At 45.1% G+C, this 21,217-nt stretch overlaps 1 protein-coding gene across 1 annotated transcript in view; it reads right to left on the bottom strand.

The window, feature by feature from the left end:
- The window catches only part of Kiaa1549l (KIAA1549-like ortholog), a 240,521-nt gene that overhangs the window by 5,166 nt on the left and 214,138 nt on the right, over positions 1 to 21,217 (bottom strand). Inside the window, exons 17-19 of the mRNA XM_013019589.1 lie at positions 16,090 to 16,440; positions 5,187 to 5,284; positions 2,634 to 2,782 (exon numbers count right to left, since the gene is read on the bottom strand). Coding sequence (XP_012875043.1) covers positions 2,634 to 2,782; positions 5,187 to 5,284; positions 16,090 to 16,440 — 598 coding nt within the window. The remainder of the gene's footprint in view (positions 1 to 2,633; positions 2,783 to 5,186; positions 5,285 to 16,089; positions 16,441 to 21,217) is intronic.

Raw genomic sequence — 21,217 nt, 5'->3', positions numbered from 1 at the left:
ACACACACACACACACACACACACACACACACACACACACACACACACACACACACCCCAAAATGAAAATCAGCTCTGAGTTGAGTAGAGCTGGCTGGGCTGAACTAGAATTGTAGCTCCATGTAAGGTACAATGGTGAAGATTCCAGGTTATCAGAGCATTAAGGAGGAAGGTGATGCCAGTGGGGGGGGGAACTATATTTCCATGTTTGTGCAGCAATTCTAAGGTCACTGTGCACAGTGGAGCAGGTGGTATCCTGCTCAAGGTATCTGGCCTAGAGGCTAAGTGGGATCCAAATCCTGCCTGTGTTCTCTGCCAGACACGGGACTGCTTTCACTCAGGGGAAGGAAAGCTGTTTTCTAATTTCACCAAACGCAGCGTGGCCTAGCAGTGCTTGACTTTTCCCACCTTCCCGCCTCTCAGGCAGGGCCTAGCTCAGCTCTTACCCACTGGCCTGTCCCTCTGCAGCTAAGGAAGCTGAGGAATTCAGGAAGGCCTCTGATACTGGCTCTTGCTAGGGAATGAGAGGGAAAAAGTCTGGGAGCATAGGGGGAATTGGAAACTCTTAGTATGATCCCAGCACAGTCAACATGGGTGGGTATTGTCTGCAGTGATTCAGACTGGCTTTGATACCAGCTGTCTGTGTCAAGGAGCTCTGATCAACTCCCTCTTCCCCACACCTATACTCTTGATCTGCTAGCATTAAGAAAGAATGCCTCACAGTACAGATACTTCCCTTCCAGGAAGAATTTTTAAAAACTCAAAAGTCTGGGTGAGGAGGTTCCATGCTTGTAATTCTAGCTACTTGGAAGGGAGAGATCAGGAGCAACATGGTTCAAGGAAAGAACTGGCAAAAAGTCAGTAAGAAATCTCATCTCAATAAATAAGTTGGGCATGGTAGCATAGGCCTGTAATCCTAGCTCTGTAGGAGGCATAGGGAAGAGAATGCAATTACAGGTTTGCTACAGGGGAAAAATCTTAAGACCCTATTTAAAAAATAACCAAAGCAAGCCAGGTGCTGGTATCTCACACCTTTAAACCTAGCTACTCAGGAGGCTGAGATTTGAGGATGGAGGTTCAAAGCCAGCCCAGGCAAAAAAGTCATGAGAGTCTTATGTCCAATTAAGTTCCAAAAAAGCTGGAAGTGGAGTTGTGCCGTAAGTGGTAGAGCACTAGCCTTGAACAACAACAACAACAACAACTAAAAGCTCAGAGACAGTGACCAGGCCCTGAGGTCAAGCTCCAGGACTGGTGTACACACACACACACACACACACACACACAAAGAACCAAAGTAAAAAAGGGCTGAGAGGTGTGCTTGGTAGAGCACCGGCCTGGCAAGTGTGAGGCACTGAATTCAAACCCCAGCACCACCAAAATAAACAAATAACACCCTCCAAAAGAACAAAAGAAATGGACTATGTGGGTGAGATTTATAGACACCATGAAGGCTTTAATTAGTGCAATTAGGCACTTGAAGTTTTAGCCTAAAAGGGTTGAGTGGCCTGAATAAACCAAAATAACAATTGGGTCATGAGCAAAACTCTCTGTTCCGTTTTGTCATTATTTGTCATGGCAAAATTCTGGACACAGATCAAGACAAGATTCAAAGCCAGCTCTGGCAGAAAAATCTGAAAGACTCTGATCTGCAATTAACCAGCAAAAAGCAAGAAGTAGTAGTGTGCTCAAGTGGTAATGTCAGCCCCAAGCAGAAAAGCTGAGCAAGAGCACAAGGCCCCGAGGTCAAGCTCCAGGACCTGCCTCTACCCCAAACAAAACCAAAACCTAGGGCTTGAAGATTTTGATTACCTGGGAAAGAAGGGAAATGTCTGAATAATGCTTTAAAGATAAAACAAACTTTAGCCAGGGTGCTGGCGGCTACACCTGTAATCCTACCTACTAAGGAGGCTGAGGTGTGAAGATTGTGGTCTGCAGCCAGCCTGGGCAGGAATGTCCAAGAGACTCTTATCTCCAATTAAACACCAGAAAACTGAGAGTGGAGCTGTGGCTCAAAGCAGTAGAGTGCTAGCCTTGAGTATAAAAGCTCAGGGACAGCACTCAGACCCTGAGTTCAAGTCCCCACAACCACCACCAACAGTAATACAAGAGATAAACATTAAACTAAGAAATCCACCTACTTTTCCCATGAAAATCTAAAGTAAGGCAAAATGCTAACATACAGTTATCTTTAGTATAACTTCCCCTACTCCGATCTTTTTGTGTTTTGTTTTTGGTCATGGGGCTTGAACTCTGGGCCTGGGCACTGTCCCTCAGCTCTTCAGCTCAACGGGAGCACTTGAGCCACAGCACCACTTCTGATTTTCTGGTGGATAATTGGAGATCAGAATTTCACTGACTTTCCTGCCCGGGCTGGCTTTGAACCGTGATCCTCAGATCTCAGCCTCCTAAGTAGCTAGGATTATAGGCGTGAGCCACCAGGGACCGGCTACACCGATCTTTTATGAGGAATAAAACCAGTAGCTCTTGTAGTGAGGGATAGGAAGTCATGGGCAGATCAGGTGCGGTGGCTTTGGTCCCTGATGGGGGCAGGCAGCAGATAGCATGGATTTGGGGGCCAGGAGGATGAAGGGCTCAGAAGCAGGAACTGGGGTCCCTTTCTTCCTCCTTCTTACCTGAGTAATTTAAAGCTGACTGATCCAATTGTGCCACCGACACCGGACCTCTGGACACCTGGGCGAAGGAGGCACTGTCATGCAGCTGGGCCTGCTCAGGCCCCGAGGACTCGGCCATTCGGGTCTTGCTGCCGATGTCTGAGGTGGACCTGGGCAGGGAAGAGGATGTTGGTCCCTCATCTTCAGGCCAGTGGGGTTGGCAGCTTGGTCGTCTTTAGTAATGGGCTGATGCCTTTAAGCTCCATGAAGGGGTGGGGGGGTCCTTGAGACTTGTTTGCCTCCAAATACCAAAGGGACTTCTGGGAATAGGTAGATAGATGTATTGCAGGAGGCATCTAGATTTGTAGCTGCTTTCCAGGTGGCCCAACCCTGGAATCATTTTTGCCTATTCAAGGTCAGTTCTCCCTGAAGGGTGGTTTTCTGGCTTGTGGGTGGGTAGTAGAAAACTTAATCCACATAAAAGAAGCAAAGCAATTAGTACTGAGTGGTAGCTGGGGATGCTTGGCCTGGGAGGTGATGACATCATCATCAGCCAATGGGAAAGCTCCATCTGGAATGCCCCCCCCCTCTCTCTCTGTGTGTGTGTGTGTGTGTGTGTGTATGTGTGTAGGATTTTCCTGTGGCTGACTTTAAAAGTACCCTAGGATGCTGGGGAGCCACTTTTGCTGCTACTAGGGCAGAAAGCAGGAAGCCATTGCTCTGGGAAGGGCAGGTTGCTTTCTGGAGCAGGAGACAACCAGCACTTGGAATAACAGAAGCTCTCTGCTCTTTTTCAGGCCCCAGGCAATCAGATATACAGGTCCATCTTTCTATATCATCTTTCTACTTAGCGCTCAGGAAGCCGTGGTAGAGGAGGGCAGACAGCTCAGCAAACACAGGCACCGCCCCTGTCCATAGTGTGTCGTCCCTGCCATCCACCTTTCCTGGCAGGCAATACCCTTCACCTGAGGCAGAGGCTTCCTTAAATTAAAATGGGAGGCCAGTAGCAAGTGGCAGCCTACAGGATCACCTTGACTACTAGCTGTCACAGTAAAAGCAGAAGACATCACAGCAAGGGAGAGAGGGCAAGGAGGGAGGGGCCTGGGCTCCTTTCTTCGCCCACCCCCTTTCTAAGTCTCACTTTCCTCATCTGTAAAAGGAACGAAGTGGAGAACTTCACTTTGAAGGTGAGGTCCTTGTTTTCTTCTGTGAGTTCTAGGATGGAGAGTGATCCCTTGTGTTGGCACAGAGGGGCCTGGGAGGGGCGGCTGGTTGGCAGAAGAAGAAGAGATGCTGGCTATCAGCAGATGAGCCCCAAGGACCGACCCTCTGATCTAGAATCCCTGGAGTAACTGAGAAGTAACTCCTCTTTCCTAGGAGGAGGCTGTGAAGAACTGACTGCAGAGTGGGGCTGAGAGGTGGAATGGAGGGTGGGTGAGGGTTGGGGACATGGCTTGTATAGGAATCTCCTTTCCTTCCTCCTTGTGCCTACTGATCACCGACAGCCTTGGTGCTTGCATGCTGTTCCAGGCTTCTGCTACTATGCCTTCAAGGTTCTGTTCTCTCTACTCTGCAGAGACCCTTTCTGAGGAATCCTAGAGCTTTCAGCCACTGCCCTTACTTTTACAGATAACTAAGACAATTAGCCTGGACTCATACAGCACGGCCCTGGCAGGTTAGTGAATGGAACCCCATTGCTTTTTACCCCACCCTGGTCTCCACTGCCTCAAGGGGTAATGTCTCCACAGCCTTACATTCTAAGCCACTAGCGCTGAAAACAGGATCTTTTCTGGGAATGCTAGTATTTTTCTCCACCATTTTCATGAACCACACCTGCAGGCCACAGCTGCGGTGTGAGTCGTATATTGGGAAGGCTGAGGCAGGAGGGCCAGGGCAGAGGTCCTTGCGTAGACCCAGGACATAGTTGTTTCTCCCAACCCTGGGCCTCAAGCATAGTCCAGTCTTTTCTAGTGCTCATGACTTTGGCGCTTCCTGCCTATCTTTATTTAAAATAGCCATAGCATTATGGAGCAAAGAGAACATTTAATAAATACTTCCTATTGAGAGGTTTGAGTTAGTGTACCTAAAGCCTCTCTGCTTTAGAAGTGAAGAGTTGGGGTAGATGCCCAGACATGTTCCCCCGTGGCCTCTCAGACACTCCCTAAGGTGTGCAAATGGGACAGGAGGCATCCTGTCTTATAGTCTTATATACTTGAAATATAGACTCATAGACTTCTAAGTCTTTGAGTCTATACATACTTATAGACTTGAACTAGACCCATTTTTACATGCTCAAAGTCAGGGTATGGGGCTTCTATCTGACCCCGAGTGTTTTTGACTATGGATCTTTAAGGACTTTCTACTTAGAAAGACAAGCATTGGTGACCCCTTGTGGGTTTGCACTTTCTTTCTGGTACTCAAGATGTCTCCAGGGACACAGCTGCCTGTACAGGCGATGCATCTTGAATGGAGCAGCCACGAAGGGAATTTGCCGGTGATACTACTCATAGAGCCTGTTTCACACGAGACTAAACCCTTCCCGACTGTTCCAAACCAAGAAAGCAGTCGTGTTACCGCCTGAGGGAAGTGACAGCCACTGGGCCAGTCCGAGGAGGTACAGGTGGTGGAGGAGAGCCCATGACCATTTCAGGAAGCTGGGAAAACCTGTAAGCCTGTGAATGAGACAAGCAAATAGAAGAGATTTGTTAAAACCCAGAGTTGATCACCACACAGGTAGAGAAAGCAAACTTGCTAGGGCCAGACACTCCTTCCTTCCTCAAACCTGCTCCTTTAATCTTCCTTAACATGGTCCAGACACCTCTTCTCTTTCATCTTCCACTGCTCTCTTCTTTGCTTGGGCCACTGTAGTTCCAGAGCCCTTCAGTGTTTCTAGAACCTGCCATGTTTTTCCCTGCTTTGGCTTTGGGACATGCTGTTCCTTCTATCTATGATGCTTTTCATGGCTCTTTCCCTCATGCCATTTATACTGTCCTGTAACTGCCTAGCACCCCACTTTATCCCTGTGTTACTTTTTATCATGGCAATGACCAACTCTGGCATATACAGCTGCTTGTTTATTTATTATCTTGCTGCTAGTTAGACTGTACTGTAAAGGATGGAGGGGCAAGAATTTGTTGTTAGTGATATCCTCATGCCTAGAACCTAGTCTATAACAGATGATCAGTAAGTACTAGATGAATGAATGAGTCATTGAGTGGGTTGTGCTTTCTCATGGAAGGCAAGTTTAGAAGGGTAAAGAAATGGGTTTGGAGTCAGGGGAAATGTATGGAGGTTGTGATGAATAGATGTTCAGTCACTAGGTAAATCAGATGGCTTCTCTGGACCCCAGTGTCCTCTTCTGAAGTTGAGATGTTGGTGCGGTGCTGTGTCAGAGGGCTTCTGAAAAGATAGGTATGCCTGGGTATGCAAGTATTTCGCAATCTATACTCTTTAAAGATAAGGGATCAGAACTTCCAAGAAAGGAAAGGCTCTTATCAACAGGTAAGGGTAGAAAAGAAAGATGGACAGAGTTGGATGTGATCTGAAAGAGTCAGGCCTTGGCCTCCCCAGAGGAAGAGAAAATCCAGGAATACTTGTTGAGAAGACAGAGCTTAACCTACGCTTCTCATCCACTTTGTTCTTGAGGTATCATTCCTGTCAGATCACTCGAAGAATCTTAGCGATGAGTGTTTAAGCTTGAAGGCTTCAGGACAAAGCCCAGCAGCATGAGGACTCCACTGCCAGGATTGTTTTCATTGAAAGAGGTCCTCCAGCATCACAGTGAACTGCTTACTTGTTAGGATAAACCCATGCAGTGACATTGAGGCTCTGGTTAGAGCATGCTTCTTGATGCACTGTACCTCTTGCAAATTGAAAGATGCCTGCATGATGTCCTTCCCCCACAACTCAGTAAACTTAAAAACATGTGCTGAAACCAGAGGTAAAAACAGTGAGCAGACAGCAAATGCACAAGGGAGAATTGCTCAGAAGACATGGAGCCTGGGGACTGGGCAGGCTGAGGCAGCTGAATCTGAGACACTCATCCAGCCTTGGGCCCTTCTGGGAAGGAAGGCTAGTAAGGCTCCCAGGCTCAGGCAGAGGAAACTGTAAGTTCTCTTTGGAGGGAACTGTTGCTATAGTAGACCATCGGGATCAGCACAAATAAAGATGAAGCAAGCAAGAGCTGCTCATAATCCAAGGCTATAAAGCATACCAGAAAAGGAAACTTGGAAACAAAGAGATACAGATCTTTAAGGACTTTAGAGTTTGAAATCTTCAGGTATAAAGCACAGTGTGTGTGTGTGTGTGTGTGTGTGTGTGTGTGTGTGTGTGCGCGCACACACACACACATGCTGGTCTTGGGTTTGAACTCAGGGCCTGGGTGCTGTTTCTGAGCTTTTTTGTTTTTTGCTCAAGGCTAGCACTCTACCACTTGAGCTACAGTTCCACTTTGGAGGTTAATTGGAGATAAAGTCTTCCAGACTTTCCTGCCCAGGCAGACTTTGAACCACAATCCTCAGATCTCAGCCTCCTGAGTAGCTAGGATTATAGGCATGAGCTACCAGAGGTTGGCAAGAAAATGTTTTTAAAGCAGGAATTGACTAGATACATCTTTCTGGTCATACATTGTCTTCAGCATACTTGACAATGACTTTTAGGAATAAAACGTGGATGAGATGAATACATCTGAAAGCAGATTTGAGGAATTTACTACGAAATAATCGTGGATAAAGAAAATAGAAAAGAACAGAGATGGAGGATGGGATGAACAGCCTAATGCACCTAAGCAAAGGTCCAAGGGGTAGATGTGGGAGAATGGGAGACAGGGAATATTCCAAGAAGCCATGGCTAAGAATTTTTCAGACCTGATCAAGTATATTAACAATTTCAGGAAGTACAATGTGTCCCTAGCAGAAACACAAGCAAAATAAAACCCGTTGCTAGACACCTAGTCATGAAAGTTAGACCATCAAAGGCAAAGAGGAGAGCTAAAGATGCCAGATTGGAAAGCCACAGGACCTTCATGATGAGGGGGATTAGACCAACAGGTGTTTCCTCACAGCATCTGGAAGATGTGGAACTCAAAGTGCTGAGAGAAAACTACTGTCAATCCCAAATCATTCTCTTTAGCAGAAGAATGAAGTCATCCACCTTTCAGATCTCCAAGTTCTGACTGGGCCAATGTGGAGAGTGTGTGACAAGGCTGCATGTCCACGTTCTGAGCCTCAGTAAGTTACAGATGCTAAGCAGGCATCTAGGGTCCCACTAGAATCTAGGTGTACTCGACTCTGAGCAACTTGGTGTTGGTAGCCATGCCTGTCTCATCATCCCTTCATTTACAGGCAAAGGACTTGCATATACCAGCAATACCAAATCCTCTTTTCTAGCGGATGTTAAGGGAAGTAGGAGTAAGGAGATTCAGTGATTCCATTCACTTTCTGGAGTCTGTCCTTCTGTTTTGCTTTGTTTTCCTTGTGAAATTGGCCTAACTCATGGTTTTCCAAACATTTCTTTAGCCATGAAACCATTTTTGACAGACTGTTTTATATGTAGATAAGTGTTTCTATGAACTTGACCATTTATTTCATTTTATTATCATTATCTGTGATGGCACTGAGACTTGAAGTCTGGGCTTCCCAGTCTTGCTTGGATTTTTTGTTCAAGGCTGGGGCTCTACAGCTTGGTCCTCCCCACCTCCCTGCTGGCTTTTGGTTGGGTAAGCATCTCACAGATTTTCTGCTTAGACTGGCTTCTAACTTTGAGCCTTGGATCTCAGCTCCTTGAGTAACTAAAATTACAGGTACGAGCCACAGGTACCGGCCCTTTGTTTATTTCATGATGCTTTCCTAAATCCTAAGGTTTTGCAAACAGTTTGGAAATCATTGTTCTCAATGTCCTTTTAGCTTTCTGCTCCATGATTATCAATAAGCCAACAAGTAACGCCTCCTTTCCTAAAAGGGGTTTGTAAGCCTCTCTTCTTTCTTCTGGCCTTCATACTACAGAGCAGACAATCTATTTTTATCACTGTTTCTTGGAAGGCTTATTGTGTAGTCAACACAATTTCTCAGCCAAGTAAAAGCTTTCTCTACCTGTCTATCCCATAGCAGTTCACCAAGATCTGATTAAAAGTTCTGAGCTTCTGACAAGCACCAAGGGAGTTCTCTTCTTTGGAAGATTTTTCTTAGGTAGACAGCATGATTGCACAGGAAAATAAATAGTGAATTTTGGGTAGTATCCCAAAAGGGCCACAGAAAGGCAGAAACAGAAAAGCAGCCAGGCGAGGTAGTTCAAGCCTGCAATCCTAGCTACGTTGGAGGTGAAATCTGGGGCACTGTGGTTTGAGACTAGCCTTGGCAAAAAGTTCAAGAGACTATTTCAGTGTATGGTTTGGCACAGGGGCACAGGTCCTCATCATCGCAGCTACACAGGGATGCACAAATGTGAGGATCAAAGTCCAGATTGGCCCAAACATAAACCTGAGACACTAGCTCAAAAAATAAACAATGCAAAAAAAGCTGGCAGAGTGGCTCAAGTGGTAGTGTGCTTGACCAGCAGATGCGAGGCCCTGATTTCAAACCCAAGTGCCATCAAAAAATTAATGGCCGGGTGCTGGTGTCTCATGCCTTTAATCCTAGCTACTCAGGAGGCTAAAATCTGAGGATCATGGTTCAAAGTTAGCTTGGGCAGGAAAGTCTATGAGACTCATCTTCAATTAGTCACCGAAAAAGCCAGACATAGCTGTGGTTCAAGTGGCAGAATGCTAGCCTTGAGAAATAGGAGCTCAAGAAAAGCACCCACGCCCAGAGTTCAAACCCCAAGACTGGAAAAAAAAAAAGACACAGAGAGACATCATATGGCCTGTGTACATGGGCTGAAGTCCTCTCTGCACCGCCCTGGTGTGGATTCCCTGTGCTTCTAGGCCTCTTTTCTTTGCATTCTTGGTTGATTCTTGTGTATTTGGAATCTGGCTTCTTCTGCTTGTGATTGAGATTCTCTGAAAGCCATTACTCAACTATTGTTCTCAATTCCATGACAGTGGTTGACAGGTATCCAGTCTGGCTCCCAGTGGTAAATCTTTTGGGAGTCCCTACTCTTAGACCAAGAAGGAGATCAGAGACTTAGAACTGAAGGTAGCCTTTGCAAACAGATCTTAGCCTAGGTGTGACTTGTATTGGAGAATCATTGGGCTCAGAAATTTTATTGTAATGTAGAAGGAAGAAAGGAGACCAGTGTGTTCAAAACTCTATTTCTGGCTATGCTGAGAGTACCTAGGTAGGAGGTGAAGGGAGCTGGCCCTACCATACGAACAATTTTGACATAGAAACAGGGACCTCATGAAGACAAGAGACATGGGGTTCCTTTTAATCCTTAAAAACCTGTCACCCCATTGTCCAAAAAGAAATATATTCTTTACCTGACTTATATAACTGTAACCCTTCTGTACATCACCTTTGTAATAACAATAAAATATTTTCAAAGAAAAAACAAACCTGTTACCCACTAAGCGTTTCTCATCTCCCTCGTTCAAAAGTTTATAAAATGTGCCTCTCTCTTAATTCATTTTTTCTTTTTCTTTTTTTTTGTGGTGGTCCTGGGGCTTGAACTCAGGACCTGGGCACTTTCCCCAAGCCTCTCTGTGCTCAAAACAATGCTCTACCTCTTGAGCCACAGCACTGCTTTCCATTTCTGAGTAGTTTATTGGAGAGAAGAATCTCATGGACTTTCCTGCCTCTGCTAGCTTAGAACTGTGATCCTCAGATCTCAGCTTTCTGAGTAGCTAGGCTTACAGGGGTGAGCCACTGGTGCCTGGCCCTTATTTCTTGATCATAAGAATAAAAAAAATAAATTACCAGCTACAGGATAATACCTGATATCTCCAAGGACAATCTGGTCACTAATCTGTGTCTTATATGGGAAAAGTCCTGAAACCAGGCAGAAGGGGTCTTGAATCCTGGTGATGAGGTAGCTGCACACTAGCACTTGATATATTGGAATGTTTTTATCATTAACAAAAGTTCAGCGGGGGATTTTCTGTGTCTTTAAGACTAGAGGAAAAAAAATAAAGATGGTCAACTCTCTGATTTTACCCTAATGAAGATGTGTCCCTCATTGACTACTTGGGAAATATTGACCTAATAGAGATAATGTATGTATAACAGTAGTGAACAATGGAGCTCAGCAGATGGCAGTATCACCGCCATCATCATCATCATCTTGAATAACTGTCAATTTCATCTGTAAAGGGTCAACTGGAGAAGATGTATTAGACCTGATGCCTTAAGAATCTCCTACTTTCTCAGCAACAGGAAGGCTATAGAGTATTTTCTTTCCACTTGGCATAGACCCATTATGGCTGCTAGAAGAACTGGAATGGTCATTAGCCTGATTTCTCTACAGATTTAAGGGGTAAAACATGATCAAAGACTCCTGAACCTCACAGTAGAAACCCTATGCTGCCAACAGCAATCTTTCCCATTGGGTTCAGTACCAGTGCATTTAAATCACAAGCTTCCAATTCTCCTTTGGCAGAGTTCCAAGCCCTGCCTTTGAGGACGAGGGGGAGGCAATCACAGTTATCACCTAAGTCACTGCCTTTTCTATTGATTTCCACATTATCACAGCACAAGAGCTCTGTGAGAGTTTGGGCTGAGGATAATCATTTCTGCTGTGGAAGTGGAGGCCTTGTGTGTTGTCAGCAGAGCAGGAAAACCTTGATCATGACAGAATTGTTCTTAGTGTTATTCTGGATTGATACTTCATTCCCCTTCCCCCGCCCCCTCCAGCTCCACCCCGCCCCATCCTTCCCATCCTTTCCAATGGCCTTAGGTATAGATGCAGTACCACCGTTTGAACTCAAGGCTATATACTTGCTATACTAATGTACTCTACCATTGAGCCACACTTCCAGTCTTTTTGCTCTGGTTATTTGTGAGACAGGGACTTGCTGACTTGAGACCTTGATCTTCCTATTTCTTCTTCTCACTGTAGCTGGGAATGACAGGCATGCACCATCACACCCAACTTTTTCTGTTGAGATGCAGTCTTGCCAACTTGTTTTGAACTAGGATCATCCTGATTTTCACCTCCTAAGTAGCTAAGTGTGAGTCATGAGTGTGTGGCCGGTGGTGGTCTTGTTTGAAAAAAAATATGTGAAGGTTTTTTGCCCTTTTTCTCATAGCTGACAAACTCCAATGATAACAAACAGAGCCGTTTTAAGTCTTCACGTGTCTCACGGTGAATTCAGACAGGTTTACTGAATCGAGGTGTGATGTTTGTGGAGTATGGCATCTTCGTGCCTGTCACTGCGTGGGAGTGGCCATCTAAACTTTGTTTGAGACTCAGATCTCTCATAGATTCCCAGAATCAGAATCCCAGAATTAGTCAAAGGATCCTAAGTATTCTTAAGAATTATCTTCAACTAGAAGCAATGTTTCTCTGGACTTTGAATTAAGGCATTGAGTAGGTGATATTAAAGAATAATGGGGGTGGGAGTAGATTTCTGGCCTGGGAGAGAGGGATATAGCCATGGGTGTAGTTATATAGAATGAGCCCATGGGAAGGATAGCATTTTACTAATGACTAGCATTTGTCAAGTAATTTGATACAATGGGCACGATAAGAGCCCTGCAATTAACATCAGTTAACTAGCTCTGGGTGCCTATCAGGTGCCAGGATTATGCTAATCATGTTAGAGTCATTAGCATTTCATCCTCACCCCAACCCTCTCATCTCTGTATGGCAGAGGAGTGCGAGCCTCATGTGGCAGGTGTTAAGACCATTCAGTTGGGAAGTATCACCCCACTTTGGGCTGGGGGAATACTGAGCTCTGGACACAGTCATCAGAGGGTGGACCAATGAGGTTGAAGCTGTGGTTGGTAAACACAGAATGAGGACCAGTGACTTCAGTGATTGGTTCAGAGAAGAGAGCTCCCTAAGAGGTACTTAAAAAATTTGGTAAAATGAGGGTGCTTTCTAAATCCCAGGGAGGAAATTCCCTCTCTTCTCAAAGAGGCAGGTACCAATTTTGTAGAGCACTATAATATTGAAAATTTTAATATGACTGTCACAAGAAAGGATTCGAAGATGACAAATTGGTAAGGCTGAGAATTTCTCTAAAATTACAAATAAAATTCCATATGATTTAGCAATTCTACTTCTAGCTACAATCCTTCCCCCTTGCCCAATACTGGAAATCAGAGATATTTGGGGGCAACTCAAGTGGCCAGGGACAAACAAATGAATAAAAATACCATGGGAGCTAGGTACTGGTTACTCACTCCTGTAATCTTAGCTATTCAGGAGGCTGAGATGTGAGGATCGTAGTTTGGCACCAGCCTGTACAGGCAAGTCTGTGAGACTCTTATCTCCTATTAACCACCAGAAAACTGGAAGTGGATCTGTGGCTCAAAGTTGTAGGGTGCTAGCCTTGAGCACAAAAGCCCAGAGAAGTGCCCAGGACCTGAATTCAAGTTCCACAACTGACCAAAAAACAAACAAACAAACAAGCAAACAAACAAAAAAACCCCAAAGAGGCTGGGAAGGTGGCTCAGTGGTAGAGTGCTTGCCTTGCATGCCTGAGGCCCTGGGTTCGATTCCCCAGCACCACATAAGCAATAAGAAAAAAGCTGGAAGTGGCACTGTAGCTCAAGTGGTAGAGTGCTAGCCTTGAGCTGAAGAGCTGAGGGACAGCACCCAGGCCCAGAGTTCAGGCCCCATGACCGGACCCCCCCAAAAAAACCCCCAAAAAACAAATGATGGGAATAGTACACAGCCTTAAAAAAGAAGGAAATTGTGATGCAGGTCACATGGATGAAACCTGAGGATGCCATGCTAAGTGCAATACAGCAGTAATAAAAGACAAATATTCTATGATTCCATTTAGATGGAATTCTTAGTCACATTCATAGAGAGAATATAGAATGTGATTGTCAAGGCTATAGGGAAGTGAGAAAGAGTTGTCTTTTAATGATACAGAGTACCAGTTTGCAAGATAGAAAGAGTTGTGGAGATAGCTACATAATGGTGTGAATGTATTTAACACGTTTAATGTCTTTAAAATGCTTAATCTATTCATGTATTTATTATATGTAAAATGGTTAAAAGGTGGAACTGGAGGTATGGCTCAAGTGGAAGAGCATCAGCCTTCAGTGAAAACAAATGGTAAATATTATGTTATGTATACTTTACCATAATCAAAGTAAAAATATTATAAAGTATTTTTAAAAACATTCTACTCACATTTCAGAAAATGGGAGTCAACAATAGGCAATGTATTCATTACTCATGTAACTGCAATCTCTCTGTGCAGTATTTTTACAATAAAAAACAACAAAAAAATAAACAAAAAAAGAAAATGGGTGTCAAAAAGTATGTCTTATATGGACACTATTTCCTTTATTATCTACTCTTTTTTTTTGCTTTTGTTGGTTGTGGGGCTTGAACTCTGGGCCTGAACACTGTCCCTCAGCAATTCAGCTCAAGGCTAGCGCTCTACCACTTAAGCCACTGCACCACTTCCGGTTTTCTGAGTGGTTTATTGGAGATAAGAATCTCATGACGGGCTGGGAAGTTGGCTCAGTGGTAGAGCGCTTGCCTTGCATGCCTGAGGCCCTGGGTTCGATTCTTCGGCCCACATAAGCAAAAAGAAAAAAGCCGGAAGTGGTGCTGTGGCTCAAGTGGTAGGGCACTAGCCTTGAGCTGAAGAGCTGAAGGACAGTGCTCAGGCCCAGAGTTCAGGTCCCACAACTGGACCAAAAAAAAAAAAAAAAGAATCTCATGGACTTTCCTTCCCGGGCTGGCTTTGAACCGTGAACCTCAGATCTCAGCCTCCTGAGTAGCTAGGATTACAGGCGTGAGCCACAGGCACCCAGCATATCTGTACTCTTACCACTGCAAATCAGACTGGCAAGATGAATTTCGGATAGCCAGATCTCCCCATGGTGCTCTCCTTCCCCAGTTACTAAGAGCATATTGCCTAGACAGCAGGTGTTCTGGCCTCCTGGTCACCAAGTGGCTAAGTTAGCCCTTGTAATAATAAGTCAGTTGAGATTTTAGTCAGATTAAGTCAGATTCCTGGGATCTTACCAATACCCCCCTCTTACAGGCAGAGGGACAAAACAGACCTTCAGTGACTGTCCCTGCCCCAGAGCCCAGTCTGAAATAAATGTACTCACCCAGGAGTCGTGCAGGGAGGGGAAGTAGGGAGAGAAACAGAAATTCACAAAGAGGGAGGAGCCAAGCTGGAGGCATGACTCAAAATTCTAGGGTGGGCTTCCAACAGAGGGAGAGGAGGGCCAAGAAGAGAGGGAGCAACTGAAGGAGAGGCTGTGGGAGAGGGAGAGGTGGAAAGGAGACTGTCCCCCATCCCTTGGGTGGATAGCTACTTCTACAGGGTGATAGCAGCTTAGCATTAAGCACCAATGCAGTGTGGACTTTAGAGGTGGGGCACCAGCATCCTCAAATAGTCTATTGAAAACAAAATAAACCATATGGAAGGAGAGGCAATGTACCATACTGTTAAAGAACACAGGGTGTGAAGCAAGACTGCCAGGTGTTAGGACCCAACTGTGCAGCTTCCAGTCTATGTGACTTGAACAGATTTCAGAGAGCACAATTTCTCTACCTGGCCAGCACAATACTCAGTAGTGCCTCGCACTACAATGATTCTACTAACTACCAAGTCAGTTATTTTATATATATATATATATATACACACACACACACACACACACATTTTATATATATATATATGTCTTTACCAGTAGGGAATTTAACTAACACCCACAAGGTCCAGAGCTAGTAAATGGTAGAGCTGGGTTCCCAGACTCAAAGCAGATGCTCTTAGCCATCAGCTAGGGTGCACAGCCTCATTCACACTTGGAGTTCTCATCCCTTTGACACTTCAATAGGGTCTCACATCTGAAAGTATAGGAACCTGCCAGTGAATGAGGAATAAGGCCAGCAGCCAGCCCTTTATAGAGGGAAATAGCACAAAGCAAATCCACTCCAAAATGCTTTACGGTAATGCATGGGAACACTGTGAGGTTGGCCCACAGAATAAAAGGGGGCTATCACTAGAAGTCTCTTGTGTGTGTGTGTGTGTGTGTGTGTGTGTGTGCGCGCACACGTGCGCACGCATGAAGGTGTGCTGGTAGAGAGGCCTGACCTCAAGACCTCACACTCTTTTTTGTTGTTGTTAGTGGACATGGGGCTTGAACTCAGGGTCTGGGCTCTGTCCCTGAGTTTTCTCCCTCAAAGTTAGTGCTACTTTGAGCTACAGCTCCACTTCTTCAGTAGTTTTGGTGGAGGGAAGAATCGCATAGACTTTCCTGCCTGGGCTGGCTTTGAACCGAGATCCTCAGACCTCAGCCTCCTGAGTAGCTAGGATTACCAGTGTGAGCCATCAGCACGGGCTACAAGTGTCCGCTTTAGGTCGAGGCAGGGCTGAGTGGACGGCAGCAGGCAGGCTGTGACTTACCGGCCGGGGGAGACTGTACTGGTACATCTCGGGCCGGTAGGTGGGCACCCACTGCACCCCGGCCCTGGGCCTTGTCATGGTCCCCGGCGCGCTGGTCACCACCTCGGAGTAGGGCAGGTGCTGGGCGGAGCCGTAGGCTTCCTGGTGGCGGGCCTGGCCCGCGTGGCCGGCCGAGGCCAGGCTGAAGGCCTCCTCCAGCAGCATATGCATCTGCTGCCGGACCTCGTCGATGGAGGGCTGCGAGCTCAGCGTGGAGGTCTCCGAGTGGCCCTTGGCCTGCCGCGAGCGGCCGTAGCCCCGGGGCTCGTGCACTCTGTCCACGTTGGTTTCTTCTATGATTTCCGGCTCGGTCTGTGGGACCAAACAAAGCGCAGTGATCTGTTAGTTAAATTCCCTCCCATCAGGTGGCCTGTGATGGACTCCAAAATACTCACGGGGATCACTGATAGGCTGGGGTCTGCGTCCTAGCATATACAAGAATTCACATACAAGAGAGGGCAGAGTAAACCTCAAGCTCTGCTTTCAGGCCCCAGACACCTGTGCTTGAATTAGCACTCCTGGGGATTCTGAAGCCTTCTCAAGGTTCAGATCCACTGTTCTAGAACATTCTCCTACCTTCCCCTGCAGACCCCTTCATTCAGGGAGCAACTGGAGTCCCTAGGTGGGTAGAGAGCTGGGCCAGGCAGGCTGCTTGGCCTGCCAGCCTATCTGCTCTGCCCACTGGTGAACGCTTGCCTAAGAAGCCTCTGCTCTGTGTTCTGAGCTTGCTCTGCCTCTGTGGTGGGGAATGCCTGCCTGTGGGTGTCCTTTCTGCCACACAGGCCATTCACAGAGATCAGGACCCAAGAATGTAAAAATCAGAAGACAAGGGGCCATCCAGGGAATGTGGCTGGCTGCCCTGCAGCAGGTGCCACTGAAGAGCCAGGTCTGAAAGGTGAGCCACAGAGCTAAAAGACACACATTCCAGCTAGGCACCTGTGGCTCACGCCTGTAATCCTAGCTACTCAGGAGGCGGAGATCTGAGGATCTCAAAGCCAGCCCAGGCAGGGAAGTCCATAAAATTCTTGTATCTAGTAAACTGCCAAAAAATCCAGAAGTGGTGCTGTGGTACAAATGGTAAAGCCCTAGGCTTGGAGCAAAAGCAGCTCAGGGACAGCTCCCAGACCTGAGTTCAAGCCCTAGGATCAGCAAAACAACAACAACAAAATCCATAAAAAACAAAAAATGACATTCTAACTAGGAAAGTTGCTTTAACTTCATGGTATTTCAATTTTGTCATCAGTAAAGCAAGGATTAATACTGCCTCAAAGGGTTTTATAAGGATTAAGTAAATATACATATAAAGATTTAGAGCAGTGGTTCAGGGGTTTAAAAAACACAACAACAGCAGTTACTGTCATCATCATAATCATTATTATTGTGTTTTCCTCATTTAAATGCACATATTGTCCTGTAATTACTATGCATAAAGTACTTAGATGTATAACAGCACAGCAAGAAAATGTCATCAGGGAACTCATTCATACAGAGAAGGTCTCTCATCCCTAAATATTACCCACAAAGGTCAGAACTGTGATATAGTCTGTATTTTTAAAAGGTATTTAATTTTCTTTAGTATTAACATATGCTTTTTAGAAAAGAAATGGAGAATACTGAAAGCAGGACAAGGAAATTAGACATTTCCTGTCATTTCATTCAGTCTTGAACTTGGCTTATATCGTTCAAGATCAACAGTAAGGTTCTCGATGAATCTTCAAGTCTAGATCTACCGTAAGCAATTTTAAAATTACTTTTATATTAACCCAAACAAGAATAGATCACTCAAGAGAACATAAAATTACTCTTGGGATGACGGGCAAGAACTGACGCCTATATCATGACTGGGTGTGTGTTCCCAAGTCCTGCAGAGATAGAGGTGGTGGTAGCACCTCGGGGCTCTTCTGCTGTTAAGGGCTCTTTAGGGAAAGCCTTGTGATCACACTCTTGGAAACGTGTGTTCTGAAGGCCAGCAAATTGGCCTGGTAAGATTTTTGCCTGGGAATATCCAGTTGGTAAATATATTCTCTGAAATCAAATTTCTTCATAATGCTGAAAATACTCTGAACTGAATGTCAGAGCCGGGGGGGAGGGTGTTAATTCAAGCCCCATGCGACAGATGAGGAAGTTGAGGCCAGAGAAGTCAAGTAACTTAGGCCAAATGTTCCAGAGGCAGGCCATGACAGAGCCTGGATCCTCTAGCTCCTGACCCTGCTCAATGCTGGCTGCTACCCACATGTCCTCCTGTATCCCAGACTCCTCATACATAAAGGATGCTTTAATGCTAAGCTATTCCCGGGGGTTGACAAGTGAGGGAGGGCTGAGCCCTGATTCTCCCACTCATAAACTGTCCAGTGCATTTTCAGCTACATTTATGGACCTATTAGCATGTGAATTTACAGTTGTGGCTCAGGCAGAGCAAAAGTGTACTTTTACAAGACAGTTCTCTATTCTCTCATCCCATCCCTGGCTGGGGCTATATAGTAAGTGGAGGGAGGGGCTTTGTGGGTTTGCTTGATGGGGAAATGGAGACATTTTCTCCAGATTTCTACTGCCATCAACCCCATGATACTCCAGCAGAAGTTAACCCTTGCTTGTCCCACAGCGTTTACATTTGCCATGGGAAGACTGTCTTTAACAAGAGAGTCCTGAGGTATGAGGTCCCAGCATAGCCTCTACATAACTGGTCAAGTGATGCCCACCATTCTCAGTTGGTTATTCAGCATCTCATATTTACATAGGGAAACAAGACTAGCTCTCAATGGGGTCTGGGAATGTTAACACATGCTTATTAGAAAAGTAATGGAGAATCCTGAAAGCAGGACAAACTAGACATTTCCTGTCATTTCATTCAGTCTTGAACTTGGCTTATATTGTTCAAGATCAAAAGTAAGATTCTCTACCAATCTTCAAGTCAAGTCTAGATCTACCATAAGCAATTCTAAAATTACTTTTATATTAGCCCAAACAAGAATAGGTCATGCAACAAAACATAAAATTACTTGGGATAATGGGCAAGAACTGAAGCCTATGTCATGCCTGAGTGCGTGTGCCCAAGTCCTATGGGGACAGGAGTGGTGGCCAAGGGCTTAACAGACTCTATTCTTCTTCTTCTTTTTTTTTTTTTTGCCAGTCCTGGGCCTGGACCTCAGGACGTAGGCACTGTCTATGAGCTTCTTTTGCTTAAGACTAACTGAGGGTTGGCTTAGGTACAATGTCTTGGGTCATATCTGGGTGGGGGTAAAGAATATACTTCTGGGGCTGGGAAGGTGGCTCAGTGGCAGAGCGCTTGCCTTGCATGCCTGAGGCCCTGGGTTCAATTCCTCAGCACCACATAAACAGAAAAAGCCGGAAGTGGTGCTGTGACTCAAGCGGTAGAGCGCTAGCCTTGAGCTGAAGAGTTGAGGAACAGTGCCTAGGCCCAGAGTTCAGGTCCACGACTGGCAAAAAAATAAAAATAAAAAAAGAATATACTTCTGAAGATGAATGAAAGAAGGGCTCAGAATGCAGTCATAAAATTTAATACATATCCTACAAAATTAAGAAAATTGAAGGGAGGAGAAGGGGAAGAGACTGGGGAGAATGATAAAAGGGGTGACATTAGTTACAGTGCATTGTATTCATAAACTGCTTTGTTGAATGGCAACTCCTTAAACACAACTACTTAAAGATAATAAATATTTTAAAGACGACTATATATACACACATATATATGTGTGTATGTGTATATATATATATTTGCTAATCCTGGGGCTTGAACTCCAGGCTTGGGAGTTATCCCTAAGTTTTTGCGCTCAATGCTAGCACTCTATCACTTGAGCCACAGCTCCATTTCCAGCTTTTTGTGGTTAATCGGAGATACCAGTCTCATAGAATGGCTTCCAATCACAATCCTCAGATCTCAGCCTCCTGGTTAGCTAGGATTATATGCACGAGCCATCAGTGCACAAAGTAGAATGTATATTTGAACCTCTTTAATTTGGAAGAACCCATACTTGGCACTTGAAAAGTGCCAGGGAATGTGTGTGTGTGTGTGTGTGTGTGTGTGTGTGTGTGTGTGACACTCTACTATTTCAATCATACATACTTCTGGTCCAGCACTTTTCTGGTTAATCAGAGATAAAATCTAGGAGATTTTCTGCCTGGGCTGGCTTCAACTCTTGATTCTCCAGGTCACAGACTCCTGAGTAGCTAGGATTATAGGCTTGAGCCATTGGCACCTGGCTTAATTTTAATGCCATTTTTATAAATTAGTCAAGATATACTTCAGTAAAAATTCTAAAAAAAAAACCACCAATTCAGGGCTTTTTCAGGTTAAAAAAAAATCCAGAGATAAGCAAAATGAAAAAATAAAAATAAAAAGCAAAATGATGGCTGGGAGCCAGTGGCTCACACCTGCAACCCTAGTTACTCTGGAGGCTGAGATCTGAGGATCGCGGTTCAAAGCCAGCCCAGGCAGGAAAGTCCATGAGATTTTTTTTTTTTTTTTGGTCTGATCTGGGCCCTGAACTCTGGGCCTGGGCGCTGTCCCTCAGCCCTTCAGCTCAAGGCTAGCACTCTACACTTCTGGCTTTTTTCCCCTGCTTATGTGGTGCTGGGGAATTGAACTCAGGGCCTCATGCATGCAAGGCAAGTGCTCTACCACTGAGCCACCTTCCCAGCCTGTCCATGAGATTCTTATCTCCAATAAACCACTAGAAAACCGGAAGTGGTGCTGTGGCTCAAGCGACAGAGCACTTGCCTTGAGCTGAAGAGCGCAGAGACAGCGCTCAAACCCAGAGTTCAAGTCCTATGACGACCAGAAAAAAAAAAAGCAAAAATCTTCTCCCATTCAGCTTCCAGAAATAACTACTGCTAATACTGAGACCTTCATGGATGTCCTTTTAGAAGTTTTTTTTTTTTTAGAGAATTGGAGTTTATTTTTTAATTTATTTTTTTCCCATTCACTGTTCTTAATTTATACTGGTTTCATCTTAATACTCTACTCGCCTAACTTACTTGGTTTCATTTTATTCCTTTCTTTAAAAAGCTGGATTCTCAAAGTATTCTTGGTTCTTTTTTATAAATTTTCTCTGAGAACAGCTTTAGCTGT

Source organism: Dipodomys ordii, unplaced genomic scaffold (assembly GCF_000151885.1).
Source record: "Dipodomys ordii isolate 6190 unplaced genomic scaffold, Dord_2.0 Scaffold46, whole genome shotgun sequence".
Classification (NCBI taxonomy): domain Eukaryota; kingdom Metazoa; phylum Chordata; class Mammalia; order Rodentia; family Heteromyidae; genus Dipodomys; species Dipodomys ordii.
The sequence above is the reverse complement of the archived record's forward strand: the minus strand, read 5'-3'. Positions and strand labels throughout refer to the sequence as shown.